Source organism: Brienomyrus brachyistius, chromosome 11 (assembly GCF_023856365.1).
Source record: "Brienomyrus brachyistius isolate T26 chromosome 11, BBRACH_0.4, whole genome shotgun sequence".
Lineage (NCBI taxonomy): Eukaryota > Metazoa > Chordata > Actinopteri > Osteoglossiformes > Mormyridae > Brienomyrus > Brienomyrus brachyistius.
Window position 1 is genome coordinate 20,894,933 of NC_064543.1, and position 22,652 is coordinate 20,917,584.

Genomic DNA, 22,652 nt, shown 5'->3' on the forward strand with positions numbered 1-22,652 from the left:
ACGTTTATCATCTTTAACATCGATTATACATATCATTATTTAGCAGCGCGTGGACGTGGCATTTGTCTATTTTGAAACAGCAGAGTGCGATCCCCGAATGCATCTAAAAGAGGAAGAAAAGCTGGAAATATTCTATCCCTTGTATTCCCATCTATTCTCTCGGCTATTGACAGGCTCTCCCTTCGCGCTGGCATGTCAGAAGCTCTCTCTAGCGCCGCTAGTGGACAATCAAACCAGCACACCCACCTCAATCGGAGACCCGCACATACATTTCATACTTCTACTGTAAAATACACCACTCGGCACAGTCTCACTGCTCTCTATTCATTTAGACCAGCTGCAAAATAATCGTGCTGTTCAGGTAGCACATCTACCATAAAACATGGAGTCTCCTCCTGATCCAGCAAGCGAGCCGGGAAACAGCGCCACGGAGCCGGCTACCCCTGGTAGGGAGAACCCGGTAAACCTGGAGACTCTCCGGAAAGCTGAACACCAAGCCCCGGTTCGGAGGCAGAGCTGCAGCAGCACAAATCGAGGTAAGCTTGTGAGTGCCTGGGTTGCACATGGGAAATATTGACGGACAATTGCACCAGCATGGTCGGCTATTTAACTTCAAAGTGCCTTGGTACGTCGGAGGTTTTGAATGAGGAATGAAAAGGTCCCTAATCCCGTATACTTCATGGGATCGAGTTAGACCCACGCACGACAAAAGTTTCTCGGGTGTCTCTGATATGTTTCGGTTGGCTAAGCAGTGGCATGAAATGTAGACTTTGACACACAATTGACAGCTCCAGACATTCTGGTAGGATACAGAAAGTTGGGATGGGAAACGAATGCATTTTACATCAATTTATTGTCAGCTGAAATACAAAATAGCACATTTCATGATTATCCAAATTAGGCTAATTACATTTAAAGGTTGCACCAATATCGCTAACGTTTTTTTGCTTCTATTTTAGCAAATCATTTTATTCTGCGAGATTGAGAGAAGTGAACTTCGGAAAAGTGTGACTGAGGTCTGCCTTTTGGAAGTTACATTAGTGTCTCACTTTTTCGCATTTTTCCATCCGTATTTCATAACTATATTTCTGCAGGCCTGCAGAAAAGTTAAAAAGCAGAATTATAGGACTGTAAGCAGCCGCGTTTCTAAAGCGTGTGTCAGCAGCATGGAGATTTAGATGATCTGCCATCGCACCATGAGCAGAACAGGCACATTTCAGACAGATAGTTAGGGACCAGATGACAGCTGACGGACGACGAGGCTGTCGGTGCGCCGAGGGTGTGTCCGTCTGCTTTGGGTCTGTTCTGCATTTTTACTTTATTTTTTCATATTTCGCTGAGGAATATGGCTGATAGAGCGCCGTCGGTGTTTTACAGTACAGACAGTATAGCCACACCCCCTTCAGGCTGCCCACGTTCACGCAAGAAAAAAAACCCACAGCGGCGCGTGTACAGACGGATCATCGCTTGCGGGGGGATCATGCTAATGTGACGCGTGCGTGCGGATTCCGTCCTGCGTGTTCCCGCCCGTCTGAGTGTTTATAGTGAATCACTGGGTGTGTAGGGAAAAACACATGTTGGGGGAAAATCAGCGGCGATCTGTGCGATTAAAAACCCGAATCGCCCCTTCATCTGCACGCTGCTGGCGGCGTTTCAGTCCCACAGCGGTTTCTGGAAAAACGGCTGCTAAAGCGGCGTCCATCCATCCACCCCGTAACCGGCGCTGGTTATGTAATACATCGGCCGGGCGGATAGGAAGACGCTCAGTCCTTACATTGTTACGTGGATCTTTCGGCGTTTCTGCGGAGCAGCCCGACTTCGAGACACTCCTAACCTGCTGACCCATATTCCTGCCATTTCTGCATGGGATTAAAGTGCACCAGCAGGAGAGTGACGGGAAAGGACGCCTTCATTCGCTTATGTAACTCCTCCTGTGGTTGAAAACATGACGAGCGGGCTTTATAACCGTTTCCCATCGTCTTTGCATTCTTTTCTTAATAGAGGATATTGTTTCATTCGTTATTGGCAATTAATTAATTAATTATAATGACATCTTTGGAAATAGCACTACACAGAATGTACACACGAAGCGCATGTGTATATATTCAGACTATTAAATTACGCGCACTTGATACCTAGATAACAATCCTATTTTCGTCCCTGCTATTTTAACTCTAGTTTTTGACTCTAATTTAAGGACGAGCCGGAAACACTGGAACGGGACACAGATGTTTTGTTTGATGGAAAAAAAATACAGTTACCAATTATCTCCTGATCCAAATTGCACAACTTTTAAAAAGTTTTCTGGAATAAACAAACTACAAGGTACATAATAATTACAAGCCCTTTCCAGTTTTCAAGACAAATACTCTTCAATGTTAGGAGAGCATTTAGTATTTACTTATTTTGTATTTTAAATCTGTTTATTTTAGTAATTTTAAGTCGTTTTGAAAATATAAGAATATCTTCCATACAGGCCCTGGTATTTGAGTAATTTCTTGCTACTGTCAAATGCCACAGAAACAACAGCAATAATATGAAAACAAATAATAATTGCAATCACGTACTAATTGTCATTGCGAGCTTATGTATAAACAATGTGACCTTATATCATTGGCAATTTGCTAGCATGCTGAAAAGGAGCCTTTGTTATGCTTGCGGTTGTATATACCTTCATAGAGGTATTTCCCTGCTGATGTTGCCGTTATCTACACACACAGTGATGATCTTACATTAACTCATATCATCAGGACTTTTTCACCAGATTAAAGCCTTTTTTGAAGATCTTTACATTTTATCTAAGAGTCGCGGTTAATTGGAGGAGGCGACATAAATATATGATATGACTGTTTTTGTGGTACCTCGCAGTCCGTCTGGAAAGAGGGGAGAAAGGCAGCAGTGGTGGCTGCGTGTCGATTGTGCAGCCCAGGCTCCTGACAGCACGTGTTGAGGTTCCTGACATGCATGTAAATCACCGGCAGCGGACAGGTGTCGAACATACGATTCACAACTGCTGTGGTGTCTCCTCTGGGTTAAATGCCGATAGAATGAAGAGATGCAGTGCAGTTAAACTAGAGGGCTTGAGATTCCCCGTCACACATATTCGTTCTTTTAGGAATCGTGCCTGAAAGGAAAAAAAGGTTCGAATTGGACAAACGTACACAATGTAGTGAAGGAGTGATTGATGCCGCTCTGGGTGAAGACCTGAATTACTCTCTTTGTTCTGTCCGGTAGAATCCATTGCAAACCGTATTGTGTAACCCAGCATCTCTTACAGATCACCGTCAGTGGGAAATCGGAGATCCTGGATTGGCCACGAGGCCAGAGTTTTGGGCCAAGCATATCGTCTCCTGAGCCAAACCGCACCTTTGGCCAGCTTCGCAATCATCGTAAGATGTTCGGTTGACTGCCTTTTGAAAAATTGTTTGGATTTAGCCAGGAGTGCAGTGCAACTCTCAGTTAACACGGAAACCGTGCATTCCGCAGTAGCACGCTGCGGACCGTTCGGGCGATATTTACCCCTGCATGGTGTGCCGCATTGCCCCACTTCCCGAGGCTACTCCGTAAAAATGCCGGTCAGACCCATCAGCTCTCTCTGGCTTCGCTGATCTTGGCCGAATATTAATTACGCGTTGACTGTTCTCAGTGATGGTGGCTACCTGATATATAGATTAAGGGGGCAGTTCATGGAGAAATCCTTCATTATCACATACTGGAGTAGGTTTCCATCCCATCAGGGCAGCGGCTCGGCGTGTTGGGACCCCCAAAGAGGTGATGAATCAAGGCGAATAGATTCCATGCATGCATGGTAGGTAAATCCGCGTGCCTTTCCGGAAATCAAAAACCACATATTTAATTAAGATGGAAAAAAGCACTGGCCTGGCTTGAGACGGACCTGCATGTGCGTCGGGTCTCTTCACGAGCAGGTCTGCAGGTCGGATGCCAGGTAGGTCAGCATCATGCCAGGGGAGGGGCAGGGCACGAGGGGACTTAGGCACTCGGACGCACTCTCACGCGAAGCCCTGGAAACCCTGCAGCTGCCACAGGGGCTGCTGAAGCCTGCTGAGAGACAGAGGCATCGTTATGCTGTGACATTCAGAAATACCAGGGATTATGTTCTCCCTGGTCACTGGAGAGGCGCAGTTAACATTACCGTGGAGATTACAGAGGGGGTGCGGGCTGCAGTCAGAGATGTGGGGTTAGGGTTAGGATTAGTGTCAGAGATGTGGGGTTAATGTCCGTGATGAGGGATTAGTGTCAGTGATGTGGGGTTAGGGTCAGTTATGTGGGGAGGGGTAAAGTTTCAGTGATGTGGTGTTACTGTCAGTGATGTGGAGTTAGGGCTTGGAATTACAGTGGTTTAGAAATAAAAAAAACATTTTCAGTAAAGTGGGAAATGCAGCCAGCTAGCTCCACACAGGTGCCTGCTGCTTGTCCTCCCCCCCCCCCCCCCCCATGCTCTCTCTGTGCAGCACAGCTGTCCCCCTTATCCCGATAGCGAAATGGGGGAGGGACAGCTGTGCTTTATTTGCCTGAGGCTTGGAGTCTGACAGTGAGGGGAGTCAGAATGGTCCCAGCTAAACCAAAGGTGGGTAAATTATAAGACCCCCCCCCCACTTACCCACAATAGAAATAATGCAGGGTCTCTCAGAATCAGGCAGGGTTTCTCAAAATCAGACAGGATCTCTGCGAGTCAGACAGAGTCTCTTAGCATAAGGCAGGGTCTCTCAAAGTCAGGCAGGGTCTCTCAGAGTCAGACAGAGTCAGAGTAAGACAGGGTGTCTCAGAGTCAGACAGTGTCTCTCACTAAGACAGGGTCTCTCAGATTCATGCAGGGTCTCTCAGAGTCAGACAGTGTCTCTCAGAGTAAGACAGGGTCTCTCAGAGTAAGACAGGGTCTCTCAGAGTAAGACAGAGTCTCTCAGAGTAAGACAGGGTCTTAGAATCATGTAGGGTCTCTCAGAGTCAGACAGCGTTTCTCAGATTCATGCAGGGTCTCTCAGAGTCAGACAGAGTCTCTCAGAGTCAGACAGGGTCTCTCAGAGTCAGACAGGGTCTCTCAGGGTCAAACAGTCTATCAGAATTAGGGTTAGGGTCAGTGATGTGGAGTTACCGATAGTATAAGTATAAGGCAGGATCTCTCAGAATCGACATTTTCTCTTTCGAGCCTTGGTCGCTGTTTTTAAATATGTGTGTTTTAGCCGTTTCATAGGGCTGTGGTGCAGCTGGTTAGTATGTCATGCCTATGATCTGAAGGTTGTGGGTTTGAATCCCGGGGCTAAGAGAGTGGTTTCTCCATTGTGCTCCTGAGCAAGGCCTTTAATCCTCAGTTGCTCCAAGGATTGGCTGAGCCTGCTTTCTTAAAAAATGTACATCACTTCGGATAAAAGTGACAATAATAAAATATTATTTGTGTGTGAACGTTTTGCTTTTCCTGGTCATGGTCAGAAGTGCTGCCGGTGTGTCTGTGGTCACATTATGCCTGGAGGTCCACGTCTGGCCCCTGTACTGGCTCAGGCCCTTGGCTCCTGGCTAACAGAAGGGCCTTTGGACTTCATTTGAATGTACTGCTTCTCTGAGAGGGATTTCATGGTCTCTCTTAGGGGTATTTCTGATCTCATCCGGTGGGCTTTTAACACCTTTAATTTGCCTTTTTTCTCTCACCAGCATCTGCCACCACAGTATTTGCCAGGAGGAAAGAGGGGGTGTGTATGTCCCACCTCTGCGGTTAAACGGGTTAAAGATCACCTGGCATTAGATCCAGGCTTGTCATGAATCTTAACGAACTTGCATTAGCAGCATTGTGACCGAATTCAGAGCAGAATGTGAATTGTTCTGTGGCTGCTAGGAATTATGGGGAATTTCAGCATGCTTAGTAAGTAACATTTGCATTGATTCGGAAAAAAAACACTCATTTAATTTCATATAAATTTATAGCATGTGTCAGCAACTGGTGAGCACTGTAGAATAATTTTTAAGTCTTGGAGAAGCATGGCAGAATAAAAATGAGAATCATGAAGCACTCACGTGTTTATGTATGTTGGTGTATGTATGTATGTATGCATGTGTGTATGCAGATTATAAGGGCATAATGAGTTTCATGAATTTAGATTCACACTCATTTATTTACCTACAGTATATGCTGCATGTATAGACCCAATGTCCACAACACTACCCAGCATATTAACAGTATGTATAGTATATACATACTATTGGATATATCAGTCAGTTAGCTGCTTATTTTGATATTCTGAGCTTCAAAATAAAATCTTTCTGTTTGATGCATCAGAAATGGAATCCGGAGACAGGAAATGGATATTAAGGTCGGATAGTTTGTTTATTTTATGTCAGTCATGCACCAAGATTCATAAATTTGGGTTCTTTAAGTTCAGTATAAACACACAGATCATATGATTACATGATTATAGCCTGTAAACACACCGATTCAAGTCAGCAGTGAAGGATGCAGCTGCTCCTTTTGAAACTCAGCTTTAATTAATTCACAGTTGTTTATCACCAGTGAGAGATTAATTTAATCTTTATTGAGGCAAATTCCTTATTGAGATATTTCTTATATGCTTATGGGTTTGACGCTAATCTCAAAAGACAATGAGAAGAGATGTATCTATCTGAGATTTACCTGGAGAGTGATGTCTGTTCTGCTGTGTGGCACAACATTGTGTATAAATAAGTACTGTATGCCTTATTCTGCGTGTAATTAATTTAACCCATTAGTTTTGTTGGTATTGTGGTTGACACTTTCACCTGTATGATATTCATGTGCATGACAGCTCGGAGAGAGGAGCTAGCTGGAGATCCCCTGCTCAAAACATTTCAGGGAATTCACCCCCGTTTTCATTCAATTTATATAACACCTTTCCCATCACATTCACCTAATAGCCTTTAACAAGAAAAATCAGCCTGACTCCAGTTAATGGTAGCTAAGAAACCCAGATGGTCCCAGAGAAGAGGAAACGCATAGTGCAACTGTAGCTGTAGCAGAGTCCAATCATTGGGGTTCCAAGGCCGGCGTACATCATACCATTCAGAAATGTGTGTTGCTACTCTAGTATTCCAAGGATGTAGAGTGTGTGTTTAATGTGAATAGGTATTGATGGTCTTGTGTGTATGATCGGTGTTCCGCCAAGTATCGCACATGTCATTTGAAAGTATGCAACCAGATGCACGGTCGCTGGGGTATTTTCCTGTTTATTAGTAATACATTTAGAATACATGATGACATCAACTGACTGATAATAAACTGGAATCTTGAAACGCACCACATATTTGTCACAGATTGTAAGGAGCTTCATTTACACCACATCTGGGATGTTTTACCTTCATTTATGAAAAAGTCATTTGATTTTGTAATGTTTCCCCAGGTTTTACTGGGCTAGATGTGGATGAAGTTGTGTCTGGACTTTCCTCAGGAAAAAATTGACCTCATTTTGTGCGTAAACATGTAAAATTTGCCTGGACCATCTCTGCAGTCTTGCCACAAACACGCTTTGTTTCAGTCTGAAGCCAATAAGAATAGTTTATCTATAGAGATAAACATATTCGGCTTCATAATCAGCAAATATTACCTTTTATACATAAATTAAGATGGAATCTGGGCTTAAGCTCAGAGATAATGTGGAAAGAGGGAAAATCAGATATGTAGATCCTGACCGAAATGCATTTATCACACACTTGAAACATGACCTCTTTTATTGATGTTTTATGGGATGAGATTCAGCTAAGTTTACTCCCTTTAAAGCAAACAGAAAGTTGTATCCTTTCGGGACAATTTATTTTGGAGTGCGGCTCACTGGTGGCCCAAGTGGAGCTGGCAGACGCGGGACTGCTGGTGACAGGTGGGGGGGGGCGGTGATGTGGGGTCTCCAGTGAGATGGGCCGCCTCAGATCTCCGTCCCATTTTAACAAGTTAATATCTAAAATAGTTCGCTGAAATAGTCATGAATGGAAGTACTCTAGATGCATTATTAGGGTGCGTCAAAACGGTGTTAATTAAAAGCTCATCGTTGTGATAAAGTTTGTTTACGGCACAATTTACCGATTTGTAAGATTTTTCAGCTGAAGTGGGAAAGCGAGGTGATTAATGAGCTGGGAAGTGAGGGGACATTATGGGGAAGCTAAGTGCGAATTCATTAAAACGTAAAACGTATTTTTCATGCGGACAGGTGAGCTGTCGCGCGGTCCTTATCACAGTCTGTATAATTACAAACTTTCCTCCGAATCTACGTATAAATCCTTCTTTGTGAAGCAGTGTGCTTTCTTGCCCGTATGTGAAGTGCAACATGAAATTAATGAACATCTGAAAGATTTTTTTTAATGCAATAGCTATATTGAGTGATGTCTGGTGGTGGTCTGAAGCTAATCTCCAACAATATTTTTACGGATATAATTATTATGTAATATATTAGATATTAAAGTGTGTATCTGTGCATTTTATAATCTTGCACCGAACAAATTATAAACTTACGTGAGCTGCAGATCGACGCGTTACTTATTTTAATGTTAATTTTTTTTCGCGTTCTTTATGCTGAAAAAAATGGTACTGCTTTAAAAGCATTACATTCTCCGTGAAACTTTACTGTTTTACATGTACAGTATGAACTTCTCAGCCTGTTACACATCTGCACGCCTGAACATCTGGATTACAGGATTAAGGTTTAATTTTAATATCAAGCAAGATGCAGGATCACACACGTCTTGGCTAAGCTAAAATTGATATAAAAGCTAATTGACTACACACGATATGAATATTTCTATATACATATTTATCTAGAGACAGACTTTTCATAGTTTGGTTATTATCTTGATATGGGGACGAGCGTGAATGACGGTAAAATGAAGTGATCACGGTCTCCTCCACAGCGGCACATGACAAGATATGAAAAAAGCACAGTAAATAATAAAAAGGGACTCGAGGACTCCGTCCTTTATAAATGCACATCTTAATGCGTTTGTAATTGTAGCGAGACAGATGAACAATTTAAATTTACAGCATTTGGAAATACTGGGATCAAAGCAGAATTAGTAAAAGTAAAGCGTTTAGTAGTGTTACTGTCCGGGTTAACGTTCACTGAAAAAATCTATTTCCATAAATATATTTAAATAAGGAATTGAACAAAAACAGTACTCATAAGTGTTGTGTCAGTGTGTTGCTGTTGTTATTGTCACATAATGCTGAAAATAAATGTTAGATTCTAGAATTGTATTTAAATAAGAACGTAAAGACTTAAGTATATGGTCCCTTAGGACAGGTCCTGGTTCGTGCTGCTGGTCGGCATCGCTTGTAAAAAGTCTTGTTTCCAAAAGCAGTGTGATAATTTAGGGGTGTTCCGTGAAAAGGATGATCTTAGTAGTGTAATTGAAATTTTGCGGGAAAAAAAAATCATTTATTCTATGACATGTACGTAGGAGCTTGATTGGGTGTGATTAGGATTAAGGGGCAGTCTAAGATTTAAACACTTTAAAAGTCGCAATAGAAATGGCACTAGGTCTAAAACAATGTGTGCACTAAAACCTCGTGCCATTGGTTCTGTACACTCGTAAGTATAATGCTGTGTCGGGATGTCACCTGCGTGTCCGTAGAGGCTCACAGCCAATCAGAGTTTGATTAAAGGCAGGTCGTCTTCCACAGAGCGACCAGGCTGGAGCTGAGTCAGTGATGTCAGAACCTGTCCACCCCGTCTGATCACTGTCCTGGGAGTGGGAGCTGTGGAACGACACTGTTATGTGAATTGTTTATTTATTTATTTTATTACACTCACTTATCAGCATTTGTATGAGGCCACTGAAGGCTGCTTTCTGCTTAGGTTAACAGGCAATGCGGAGCTCACCTTGCCTGCTGAAGGTGATGTACCAACACGATGCCTTGAGACTCTCTGTCTGCCTGGCTGATGAGCGATGACCCCACCTTCCCAGCCGTGCCACCAGCACCGGCTCCCTGCTTCCCGCCAAGAAGTTTCATCAGACTCAATATTTGCCATTTTATTTTCCTAATGCCATAATTAAGGAGTAATAATGAACCAAGTGTCAGGTTATTAAAATGCTATTTTTAAGTGACAGACTGAAATAGTCACACAGAAATAGCAAGACAGAAGTTCTGGTCTGTCTGCATGGAATGGGCAGTCATTTTCCAGCTGAACGTCTGCAGCCGACTGAGGTGGCCTGTTTGGTTTCCTTCGTATATCGTCTTGTTAGAGAACGAGATTATTTGTAAAACGTTCGTTACTCATTTCTTTCCCTGGGAGTTTATCTGCTTTGCGGGTTTGTCAGCGTTTTTCTGCTTTCTGCGTAATTTCTTGCTCATTCACGGCCCGTCATTGTTTTCCAAGACAAAATCCTGTATGGTGATATTCATATTAAAAACCTGCTATCCATTGCTGGTAGCCCATCCTCGGTTTCCCACAACCCACTGTGGCTTTGAAAAGGTAAAGAGTCTGAATATAGTCCAGATAATGCTGGAATTCTCTGCGGAATTTCCGTTTGTTTGAGGTTGCCAGCCGCTGTAATACGCGGCCTTTGAAATGAAACATGAAAGTGCTCATTTTCAGTGCTTACGAAATATAAATAAGCGTAATTTACTGTACAGTTGTGACGTTCTTGTGATTTCAGTGACAGTCCCCTTTAAGTTGCTCCGGTCTGTAGCCTAATTTGAATAATGTGCTTGGAACAGGGGTCGTTTAATTTTATCTTTCTATTTCCACAAAAGGGCTGATAACTTAATACAGTTCCCTTTGTGCTGCGTGAGAATGCCCTGTTGGCATGCGATCACGCCGGCTGACTGCTGAGGGAGTTATGGGCGTTGTGTATATAACCTTGTCATGCTGTGGGCTCCTGGAAGTCCATTCCTATTTTTCCCAAAATTTTGGCAAGTCCCTTTTCCCCCATAGAGTCTTTTTGTATAGTAACTCCTCATATACTCTCATTTTTACTCTCCTCCTTTTGATGGGAGACAACAAACAGAACCTGGACAGTCTGAGTAAATAAATCACATTCCTGGGGAATAATACCCAACCGGGGGTAAAAAATGAACTGGTCATGATGAATTAGGGTTTTAATTATGAGGGAATATTCATTATCTGTCGTCTCATATTAGGGGAGGGTGGCGTGCAAAGCTCATTAATTGTCGCTAGCGCGAAGAGCCGTGTTTGGGCGCTCGTACCTGGCGGGGCGCCATAGTGGCTCCTCGAAGAGCCACTCCATCTCTGTCAGGGACAGGTGGAGGTTCTCTGCGCTGTTCTAATTGGACAAAGTGCCTTTCAAACCCTCAGCTGTCGCTCAGGTGTCATGCCGGTGGCCAGCGGAGGGGCTGGTGCAGGATGCTCCCAGCACTGCTGCCTGGATCTGAGCAGCTTCAGGCCGTGTGTGTGTGTTGCTGGAAGGCCGGGAACAGGAGCGCTTCTTCTGCATGCTTTCGGAACATTCTAGAGTCTGCATTCCGCTCCAAGCACTGGCCACCTTATCTAGAGATGAATGGTGGTTCCTTCCTTCGTTCCATGTCGCCGCTGTGTATCTGCAAGGTTTTACCTGTTTATCTGTGAAGCGTAATGACTCAAATGAAGGGGAGTCCCGTGCCATTGGTTCTCCGAGACAACGCAAACCGACAATACTGGGAAAAAACGTTTCGAGGTGAGGTTGCAATTAAGAACCTTTTTTTGTGAGCGTACATGGTTTAACGAGCAGCGCAGAGTGTCGGAATGCCGTTAACATCTCATCTCCATACGGGGATTTTCTCCTGCTGTTTAGCGTCAGCCTCGGAGATTGACGGTGATGCCATAAATGTGTCTGATGAGCCTCCGTGCCACCGGGGGGAGCCGCCTGTCACGCGTCGTCAGGGATCCTTAGATCCAGACTTTGTCGGAGGTGAAAGGCTCCTCCACCAAATGCAAATTTAGAGACAAATTAAAAGATTATTTGTGGAAGGTTGTGTCAACACGCCCTGGAGCGCTTTGCAAGTTGTAATTTGTGTATCGGCGGTGCCTGGGAGAGCAGCGGTTTGCCAGAGATGTTTCTGTAGATTATAAGGTGCACATCTCCTCAGAAACCGTTTAAAATGCACCTATGCTCGCCGGGGGTCACAACATGACTGATTTTTATGCGTCTTCAGATATACCTATTGTTGACGCTTGCTTTATATAGGCCGTGTTTCTCAGGAACCTCGACAACAGTCCTGCTTATTAGTGGAAATTGTGAGTGATTTCCCAATGTTGGGTGGACTCTAATGTTGGGTATACAGTGGTGTTGGGTGTATACTGATGTTGGGTGTATAGTAATGTTGCCTGTATACGGATTGTGGACGTACGCTGATGTTGGGCATATAATAATGTTGGGAATTCACTAATGTTCTTCAGACTCAAAGAGTCTTTCGATTTTGGCTCTGCTGTAGCTTCTGTATAAATATGGCTTCCGGAAGCTGGTGTCCATCTCCAGCTGCTAACCCTGGTCCTGAAGAAGCGCTCTCCTCTGTCCTGGGGAGACCCAACAGATGTGTCATCCGGGAGCTCCTCAGGAACCAGGCAGTACCAAAGCGCATGTCCGCTCTCACCGGAAGCCGGCGCGCAAGCGACCTCGATAGACGGCCATGACCCAGTTGTCTGTCGTAACTGTGTTTCGCTTTTGTTGACTGAGTGGTAGCGACGATCGCAAGGATCCCAGGAAACAGCCTTTCTGACGAAGGTCTTCCCAGAAGCCCCTGCGATTCACACATCGACTGCTTTTTATCTCTTATGTTGATAGTTCCTGGAAGACGCTGAGCTGAAACTTTTCAAGGAACTTCTTCCAGGAAATGTCAATCTTGACAAACAAAACAAGGTACAGCATTGGCTTAAAAAATAATATAATATATATTCCCAGTTACGAGATTGCTGGTGCAGTTGTACCACTGTGTCGTCATGGAAGCAGCAGGCAGGCATGTTGCCCTGGCACGGCTGTACTGTCGAACTACCTGGCGCCCTCACATCAGCCCTGTGCTCAGCAACGCGGCGGTAAACAGATGGCAAGGCCGCGTCTTATCGTACATCTCAATATTAGCGGCGAGGCATGCTGGGAGTGTTTGTGGATGGAGAAGCACGCCGTGTGACCTGGGAAAGCGAGGCGGTGACCTTCTGTCTCATCACTTACCCCCTCACGCCCCCCGCCGCGCTCAAATTACTTTGTTTTATGCAATTAAAGCCGACAGCTGGGCATCGATGGCATTGCCGTTTTTACGGTGATATTAGCGTTCTCTGGCGCATCGTGCGCTTTGCGGAGAGATGGATCCATAGCGCTAGTGGACAATGAGATGTCTGTGTAATACCATTTACCAAGGTTCCCGATGAGTGACTAGTAGCAAACATTAGTCAGCACAGGAGAAAGAGTTACACATATGACAAAACCTACCACCACACTAATTATACTGAATTTTTTTTTTTTAGATTTAAGGATTATTGATGTTTCAAGAGATATAAATCAGTGGAGATTAGAATCTTCTTTTTTTTTTTGTTCTCAATATGATGAGAATTAAAAAAAAGTTATTGATCTAACTCATCCACTTCTTCACTGTATGTGGCTTTACTGCTGTTGTTATGTTCACCTGTGACTCTTCCTTTACATAAACATTTTATTTCTAAACCTGGCTGTATTGTAGCTGTGTTGTTATCTGTGTTTACTTCATATGGCTCACACCAGTGTGTGGTAGCTATGCTCCAGTGTAGCTTTTTGAAGATTTCTTTTAAATTCACAGCTTTTTCTAATATTGCACTCACTACTTGGCTATTAAAGATCAAATAACAGAGCAGAAAATTAAAGAGTTTCATTTGGTTTTATTTGCCTGCATCGAATCGGCTGCATCCAGCGGTCACATCCAACTACAGGTTGGATAGCATGCTAATCTCAGCCAGTGTTGTGGAGGTGAAATTGGGCCAGTATTGTAATACTAGGATACTTGTTTACCAAGTAAAGAAAGAGCTATGATATTGCAGGAAAGGAAAAGAGTTTTTTCCATTTTGTTTTTGAAGTGAGAGTTCCAGTGTAATGTTGCTAAGGTCTGCCTTCAATGGCAGTTGAATAGTTATTGAATCTTCTTTGTGATTCATTTCTCATATTGGTCAACATCAAGGCTTCCCTCCAGGCTCTGTGCTTTGTAGGATAATGAATATGACGTTCCCTGCCGTCTCTAGGCATACGCTTCCGTGTCTGTTGACAAAAGATGGAAAATCAGAGACTCCACAATGGAATTTAGAAAACTCAGAGGGTTTTGCATGTCACGCCAAGGAGGGAGATTTGAATTTTAGTGTTTTGCCAATTTATTGTCAGCAACAGATTCTGCACACCAAGTCAGGAAAGGAGCAGGGATAGAAAACAAAAAAAAAGAAACCTGTCATTCAAAGGAGAGAGGGGGGGAGAGAGAGCGAGGGAGAGCGAGAGGGAGCGAGAGGGAGCCAGAGATCACAGCGACACCTCGCTTTGTTTTACTGCTGGGAGCATTTTGGAACGAGCCGGCTGCGCTGTCATTATTGTTATTGAAGGTGCATCGTTATAATGTTTATAATTTTCAAGTTACTCCCGCAGCTATCGACAGTTTACTCGCGCTTTCCTACTCGTCGCAGATTCTTCATTCCTGAGACGATGGCCTCCCTTTGTCAGATCTTCAAAGAAAATATTAGATGCGTGCAGCTGTGAAGCATTTTCTGAGGTGAAGTGCGCTTCAGATTAAGAGGGAGATAGTTGTCCGTCTTTGAAGTCGCCTGAACCTGACGTCTGCGGGGCATTTACGTAAATGTACGGCCATAGAAACGCAGATACAATAAATCTGTAGCACTCTCCGCTGTCATGTGGTTGTAGCTCTAGACGAAGCGTGGTGGTTTTAGCACGCGACTGGTGATAACACTACAGTATGCCGCATCTTCGTTGTTTTCGAGACTTTTAAATCGAATACGTGAAAAGTATTCAATTTGACGCCATTGGCCATCGTAGAAAATCTAGAAAAGGAAAACTCTGGAACAAGTGTGTCTTTTGAGGGTAACATACCCATGCTTAGATAATAGCGAGGCAGTCAAGATCGCTAGAAGTGAGTCCTGTCAAGGGCAATAGTTGTTAATTGCCATATGACTTAAAAATTCTCTGCTTGAGCAAGTCAAAGCCAATTCCAGCAATGACAGTTGGGCTGGGAATTGAGGGCGCCGTGGCAACGCAGAGCAATGCTGCTCTGAGACTTCATTGGTCCTTAGCCCCTCTCTGCGGTCCATGCTGGCTTCCAGAGATGCGGGCTGGCGAGCCTCCTCCCCCCCGTCCGCCGGGGAGCAGAGGGGCCGGCCCTTCTTAATGATAGCCCACTAATGGTGGCTTCTTTGAAACTCGGCGTGGGTATTTGAGGAGTGCCGTCTTTCACCGCCCTCCAGCTCTCACTTGGCACGCCACTCGCCAATTCATTCGCCTTTGCTGTCCTGCCCATTTCCTGGCCTGCAAGGGAAGTGCTGGCAGCCCCCGTTATCAATTAGCATGAGTTGCAGTTCGCCTTCGTTTCGGCTAAAGTTGAAGATTTCCTGCAAACAGCTAAGAAAGTTGGTTGATCTATGTTCTGATCATTTACTCTCGTACTTAAAATGGTGATTAAATGGGAGTCGTTAATAAGGGGGTAGTCATCCATCTCCACTGGAAACTGCTCTGTGCCTGCGATCGTTTAAATTGTGTGATCACAGTTTTTATTGCTTCTTAAACTAGTCACTCTCCTGGTTCTAATTCTCATCTTTAGGTTATTGTGTCCTGGTTCCACCGACTGCCATTCTCTGTTTTTCTGGGCTCCTCCATCCTGCTCTAGAGTGCGGTAGCTTTGGATACCATCCGCTTTGATCCTAATTGGGTTGACATCAGCAGTAATCACTGTTCAAAGAAAAGTTCTATCCATGATAAATAAACTGTAGAAGCTGCCTGAATGGAAAGCTTACTGCTGTCAAAGAAGCTTAATCCCAGGCCTGTCGGAACTGCTCATATCCCCCTGGGCTGGAGATAACCCAGGCCTGGGTGCTTGGCATGGTCTGCATCTGTCTGCCCCTTAGGGTGCCGTCTATGTATTGTGTGTATGTTATCACGACTGTAAGGTACTGGTGAAACAGGGAGTTTAGGGAATAAAGCAGTGTTAGTAGATCATAGCCTATGAGGGAGCGAACAAAGACTTGGCTTGTTATGTTCAATCAGTTATTCAAATTATGCAGATACATTGTGGGAACTTTACATATATTGTTGCATTGTGTATACTGTGTACTGTTGCACTGTAACATTGTTGCACTGTTAAAGTGTTACATTGTTACAGTGCTACTTTGCAACAGTTTTGCATTGTTAGTGTTATATAGCTACAGTGTTGTGTTATGCAGTGTTACCCTGTTCCAGTGTCACGCAGCTGTAGTGTTACATAGTTACAGTTTGTGATTGCCTATAATATGACCATTTATAGAATGGTGTGTGTGTGCCCTGCGATGGGCTGGCCCCCTGTCCTGGGTTGTTCCCTGCCTTGTGCCCATTGCTTCCGGGATAGGCTCTGGACCCCCTGCGACCCAGTAGGATAAGTAGTTTGGAAAATGGATGGATGGATGACCATTTATAACCTTTATAATCATATAAAAGAAAGAACATTTGGAGGAAAGTCTTAATTCCTGCCGATTTATGGCCAGAATGGGAAAAGTTGTGGAATTCCATTGTTGGCTTCACCCTTGACCTCCCATCAACAAGCATGCCGGTTATGTGGCTCGTCCCTCCCCACTCTTTCCGGTGCCGGCGGATCCCTCGGCTGTCCCAACGTTTGTCTTTATTTCCTTTTCAGATTGGCCTCAATATTATTGATTATTGTGAAAGGGAAGCTGGAAACTTTCAACTGGTTCCCCTATCGATGAATGTTTAATTCTAGGAATGACTGAGAGATCGAATGTCAGTATATCGTCATAATGTAGAACTCCCCCCTCCCTTCACTTACACCTACGTATGCGTTTTATGTCTGTGTCAGGGCACCATAAAAAGTAATAAGTAAATGGATTTGACAGGGTGTGACTGATTGTTATTTTTTGTCCTTTGTTTCTTCATTAATGAAACTGTAAACTTTTCTTGAGAGAAGCGCTGTGTGAGTGCGTCTCAGATGGCCCTGCGCTGCAGATTTCTAACCAAACACGCTGCTGAAATTTTCTTAATCAGTTTTTATTGTTTGTAATCAGTCCTTGCGTTGATTTGGAAAAATTAGCTCCCTTTTCATTTTCATGATTTCAAATTAAATACATAAATGTGTTTGTAATCTTCGATATTTTTCAGTGTTTATGCAGCTTCCACTGGCAGACTCTCTGCTCTGTATTCTGTACTTGTACCTTCCATAAACCCTGGAGTACGTTATAAACATACCTGCACTGCATCTCTTACTTATACTGTTATTCATTTTAAAATGACATACATAAATATTTAATGGCTTTATTATCATAATCATGATTGTTTACTGCAGATATTTTATTTAGTCCTAAATCCACTGTGTATCACTTACTGTACTGACACATAAAAGGATCATTTAATCTTTTCTTAACTATATAATGATTTAAACATGTCTGGCCATTCTCTACCAATCACTCATAGTGATATAGCTCTCTTAAAATAGACATATTTGTAAAAAGGCTTTTTAAATCTGTACCCTGTGGCCTTTAAACAGATATGTGTGTGTGGAGAGGAAGACGTCAGCCTTGGGTCATGCTGGTGCTGAAGTGGCCATCTTGGAAGTAGGGCTCAGTGTGGCTTCGCTTTGTCTTGTTGGGGCGGCAGCTGGACAGGCGGGGGACGGAGGGGCGGGCCTCTCTGGAACTCCGCGCCTCAGAATATGGGCCACCGTCTCCAACACGGCCAGTTAAATAATTGGTTTGAAAAGCCAAAGAGTTTCCAGTACATTTATCCGAAGGGATAAAGTCCTTCTTGGGCGTAACGGTACCTTTTTGCGCGGTGGATTGATCGCCGCAGGCAGCGCGCGGTAAAACACTGTCAGACATGCCAGGGGCTTATTGGGTTCATCCATCACGCATGTTGATGTGTGGATCTGGCAGCATGTTTGGCAGGAGGCTCTTTCATTTTTAACCCCGGTGATGATTAGTCTAAAATGTCCCTACGTGTCTTGCTTTCAGCATGACTTGAAAAAGAAGGACAGCATAGTTGGGATATTTCCGACATCTGAAGGTCTCCCCGGCTTTTTAAATTACAAGTGAGGGGGAGGAACACCTTGCCAGAAAATCTGTGTTTCTCTCGTGATGAATAGTACAGGTTAATTGTGTTTCTGGCAGGTAAGACTTTTTACGATGTATTCCTCATTTTTCTTAATTTCCTGTGAATTTGTTTACTAGAGACACCATATGGGCTACGGGCCTTCTGCACCGCGCACGTCCAGAGTGACGCTGACACACACTAACCGTAAATGTAAAATTAATATTAGAGGGCAGGTCGGCCACCTGTCTGGTGAGATGCAGAAACGGTGCTGCCCATTTGGTGAGGCTGAGAGAGGTGCCAGGGGGCCCCGGTGGGGCTCTGGAGCCCCATATGTCAAGCGCTTCAGGAGGAATTTGGTAGCACGCTTGAGCTTTGGCCAGACTGCTTCAGAGCAGCATGAACTCGCTGATACTCACCTGCTATTGTTCTGCACCTTTCATCTATTGTTATTAGCAATGAAATTTCAGGCAGGTGCAATAATTGCACCTATTTTTACCAAAATCATACAGCTGACCTCCTACAGTGAGGTCTGATAACATTATTCTGGTGAATGCATTGCCCGTTACAGCTATAGGACTCTTAAATCAAGCCACACAGGCAAGATTCTCTGAAAGAATTTATTTTTTATTTAACAGATGCTTTTATTGAAAGTGATATACATTTTTGAGAAAGAAGGGTCAGCCATTGGCTTAATTGGTGGTTAAGGGCTAATGGTGACATCACTGCTGGCTTTGGGATTTGAACCGACAGCCTTCTGATCAGAGGCACAGAGTCCCAACCTGCTGAGCCACACAGCCCCCCACAGCTATAGCACTCTTAAATCATGTCACGTGGACTGGATTCCCCTGGAAGATGTTACTCATGCCAAGCCATTTTCTTTATGAAAGACATTTTTTCTGTTTTTAGTGTAGTACAAGCATTTTAATTCTGATTGTTAAGAGGAGAGGATAAATACCGGAACATTCTGGGGAAAGAAGTTCTGTACAAACAACTTAACAGAATGTTCCTCCAAAGCCTGTAAAGGTCCAGATGAAAATTAATGTAGCCCACAGACTGCTAATTTTATGTGAAATTACCTAAGTGGATTTTCAATTCGAGACAAGTCTGCACATGTATTTACATGTATGAAAGAGTTTTTTTTTTACCTTGTAAATAGTCTGTAGGGTTTGCAAACTACCCCGCCTCTGTTGTAGTCAATTTAGGTTTATAATGGAATTATATAAATTTGCTGTTAGACTTCTTGCGTGAGCGCAACACTCAGAAACGTGAGTGTCATGCCAGATGTGTGAGAGTTGGCAATCCTGCGTGCCCTAGGCCAGAGTTTCCCAAAGTGGGGGTTGCGAGATACTGGCAGGGGGTCACAAGATGATTTCAAGAGTATGTTTATAAATGTCTAAGAATTGGAAAAAATTCCATCATACATGTAACAAGTCGAATGCAATAAATAATCCTTGGTTAGCTTTACCACCGGCAACCTCACTGCCCAATTTCACCCTGTACTGTGAGGGGACGGGACATTTGCTAACCTCAGAAAATGCTACCGTGGGCAATTGTCCATGTTGCTTGCCCTAGCAAGCAATGCTGGATTAAAAACAACCCAACATGGGTTAACTGGCAACCCAGTGCTGGGTAAATTTTGGACAGAAGATACACTGAATTTTTTGACCCAGCCTCTTGGGTTGTGCAATTGAACCAGAATGCTGGGTTGTTACAACTACCCAAGACTAGATTATTCTTGACAGTGTTGAGTTAAATTTACTCTTGGTTCTGAGTTGTTCATTTATTACATTCATTGTTATGAAATACATATTGGGACCATATTTAATGTATATATATATACCATCATTAAATATCGTGACTTTACAAATAGTAAATGTTGTTGTAAATGTTTATTGCCGTTGACAGGATTCATTCTCCAGAACATGAATATTTTGCGAACCAGAAAACTCGACTGCCTTCGGTGTCAGAGTTTATTGCACGATAATCATCCGCTGGCAATACCTTATCCATTAGTTAGATCAGTCAACTAGCTAGCTCACATTAACTAACGTTAGCTAGCTGACTTAAGACGAATAACTTTGTAATGTTAAAATCAAAGCCAAGGAGTTCAAATGAACTAGCATATTGTTATCGTTTATAATATTACAGTGTTCTTATTATAAATATTACTATAACAATTAAATTAAAAGTAGTCAGTTCGCCTTGTTACATCTATGCCACTTTTGGGTTGTTAGCCGTCTTGTTCTCCAACAGTTTCAACGAAAAATTTTTAAATGTGGTGCGCGAGACCACAGGTACCCACGTGCCGGGTAAAGCCAGTAACCCAAATGCTGCGTTTGGACGGGCTACTTAGCAGCAAAATAGCCCAGCAAACTCAACCCAGCGTTCGGGCAGAAAAAAAGAATCCAACGTTTTTACAATGTAAAGAGCGATTAGTCCGGCAGCTAGCTGCGCCATAAGTGCGCAATAAATGATAAAAAAATGAAGTGGCCGCAGAGGGGAAGCGGTCAGTGAAAGTCAGGAGCAGACACCAAAGGTAAAGTGTCTTTGCGTCGGCAAAGTTAAAAGCGCAGGTCAGGACAGCTTGGCTGTGGGGGCCGGCCAGTCAGCGCCGGGTTTGAGAGAGTAGCCGGGTCCCATGGGGAGGCGCCCTGGGTTTCTCTCCCCGCACTGCCCGTCCCCGTCACCGCGTTTTCCTCTAGGTTACGATCATACCTTAAAACGCTATGTATAGAAATAATAATGGAAAGGATCTTATCCAGAGCACAGGGTGCTGCTGGGTGTGGTTAGAAAATGTATGTATTTATATCAAATAAGCGAAAGGAGATTCTCCCGTTTAACAGGGGCAGAATAGGGAGCAATGTGGCCTTATAATTATGCCGCCGCCCTGTGTCCCCTTTATAAAGGGAGGGCAGATGTGACGGCCTTAGGGCGGATACTGGGGTGTATCTGTCCTCATTACTGTACGTTTTCTAAACTTTTAAAATGCAGCAGCGATCCTATTGCAATTTTATCGTTAGATTCATATTGTACTGACCCAAATATCAGCAGGTGCGGTCTGACACAAAAACGTGAATATCCCTTCATTTATAATTCATTTTGAAACTTTTTTTTGTGAAATCCACGGACATAACTTACATTAATATTTTTTCGTATGCAAACTACAGTTGTTCCATAATTGAGACCATTCCCGTTAATCCGACAGAGACATAGCGGAACCAGATATTCAGTTTTACTATTCCGTACTGAATATCACTGTTTTCTATGTTGCCAGGTCAATTTCTGATGTCCAGATTTACCGTGTAAAACAAAGAATTGTAATACTGTAATGTAATGAATTTACAGTGTGTAGATGTTTGCATACTTTCTGCAGTGTATTATATAAAGTTTATTCATCCATCCATTCTCCAAACCGCTTATCCTACTGGGTCGCGGGGGGGGTCCGGAGCCTACCCCGGAAGCTATGGGCACGAGGCAGGGAACAACCCAGGACGGGGGGTCAGCCGATTGCAGGGCACACTCACACACCAGTCACTCACACATGCACTCCTATAATATATATATACTTTATATACTTTATATCACACGGACGATGCCTGTAAACTCGTAACCTCATGAAACAGAATAGCGTAGATGAGTCTCTCCGTACCGTACAGCTGCAGTGCCCTATTTCACCAGCTAACCACCGAACCCGGTCGAGTATCGTCCGGAGCTCATCTATCACGCTTATCTACCGACCGGAGTTCCACCGGTCATCCCCGGCGCAGCCTACTTGCGCCCTCTCTTATCTCTGCTCGCGTAGTTTTAAATACTTTTGCTTACTTAATAATCTCCCGCCTGTCGTTGTTCGTTGTCCCTGGTTGGGGACGGTAAGAGTGAGATTAAATTTAATCTTCAATAGATTAACAGCCAGTTCAACGTCTCCTCTCTTTATTTAGAATTAAAACAGACAAATGAACAAAATTATCACATCCAACACATAACGTCAAATAACAATATAATCCTGACAGTATTATAACATATGATTTCCCTTTTTTTCCCTGCGACCCTGACCTGGATAAGCGGTTATAAATTGGACGGATGGACGTACAATATTCATAAATATTAAAAAGCTGATATTGTTGTGCTTTTCGTAGAAGTCCAAGTTCTTAGACAGTATGATCGAAGCTGGTAGCACTGTCATTGTTTCCTGAATCACAATTTGCACAGGTACTTTCACACTAGGTTCTCTTACTGACAATTTTTTGTCCATCTAATTAACTGCTTAAAATCAAGCTGGAAAAATAGAAGCAGAGAGCCCCTTGTTTGCGGCTCCTTGACTCGTTCGTGAAGGTGATCTGGCTGGATTGGCTTTCCGGCGTGCCTCTGAGGGGCAGGTGTTTCAGTTTCTGGCTTGTGCTGTATTGAAGCGTCTATCAGAAGAGCTGGACTTTGTC

The 22,652-nt window shown here is 43.6% G+C and overlaps 1 protein-coding gene across 1 annotated transcript in view; it reads left to right on the forward strand.

Moving 5' to 3' along the window:
* Positions 1–246: 246 nt before the first annotated feature.
* The window catches only part of LOC125704066 (nuclear receptor ROR-alpha A), a 177,320-nt gene continuing 154,914 nt past the window's right edge, over positions 247–22,652 (forward strand). Inside the window, exon 1 of the mRNA XM_048969358.1 lies at positions 247–536. Coding sequence (XP_048825315.1) covers positions 383–536 — 154 coding nt within the window. The 5' untranslated portion in view covers positions 247–382. The remainder of the gene's footprint in view (positions 537–22,652) is intronic.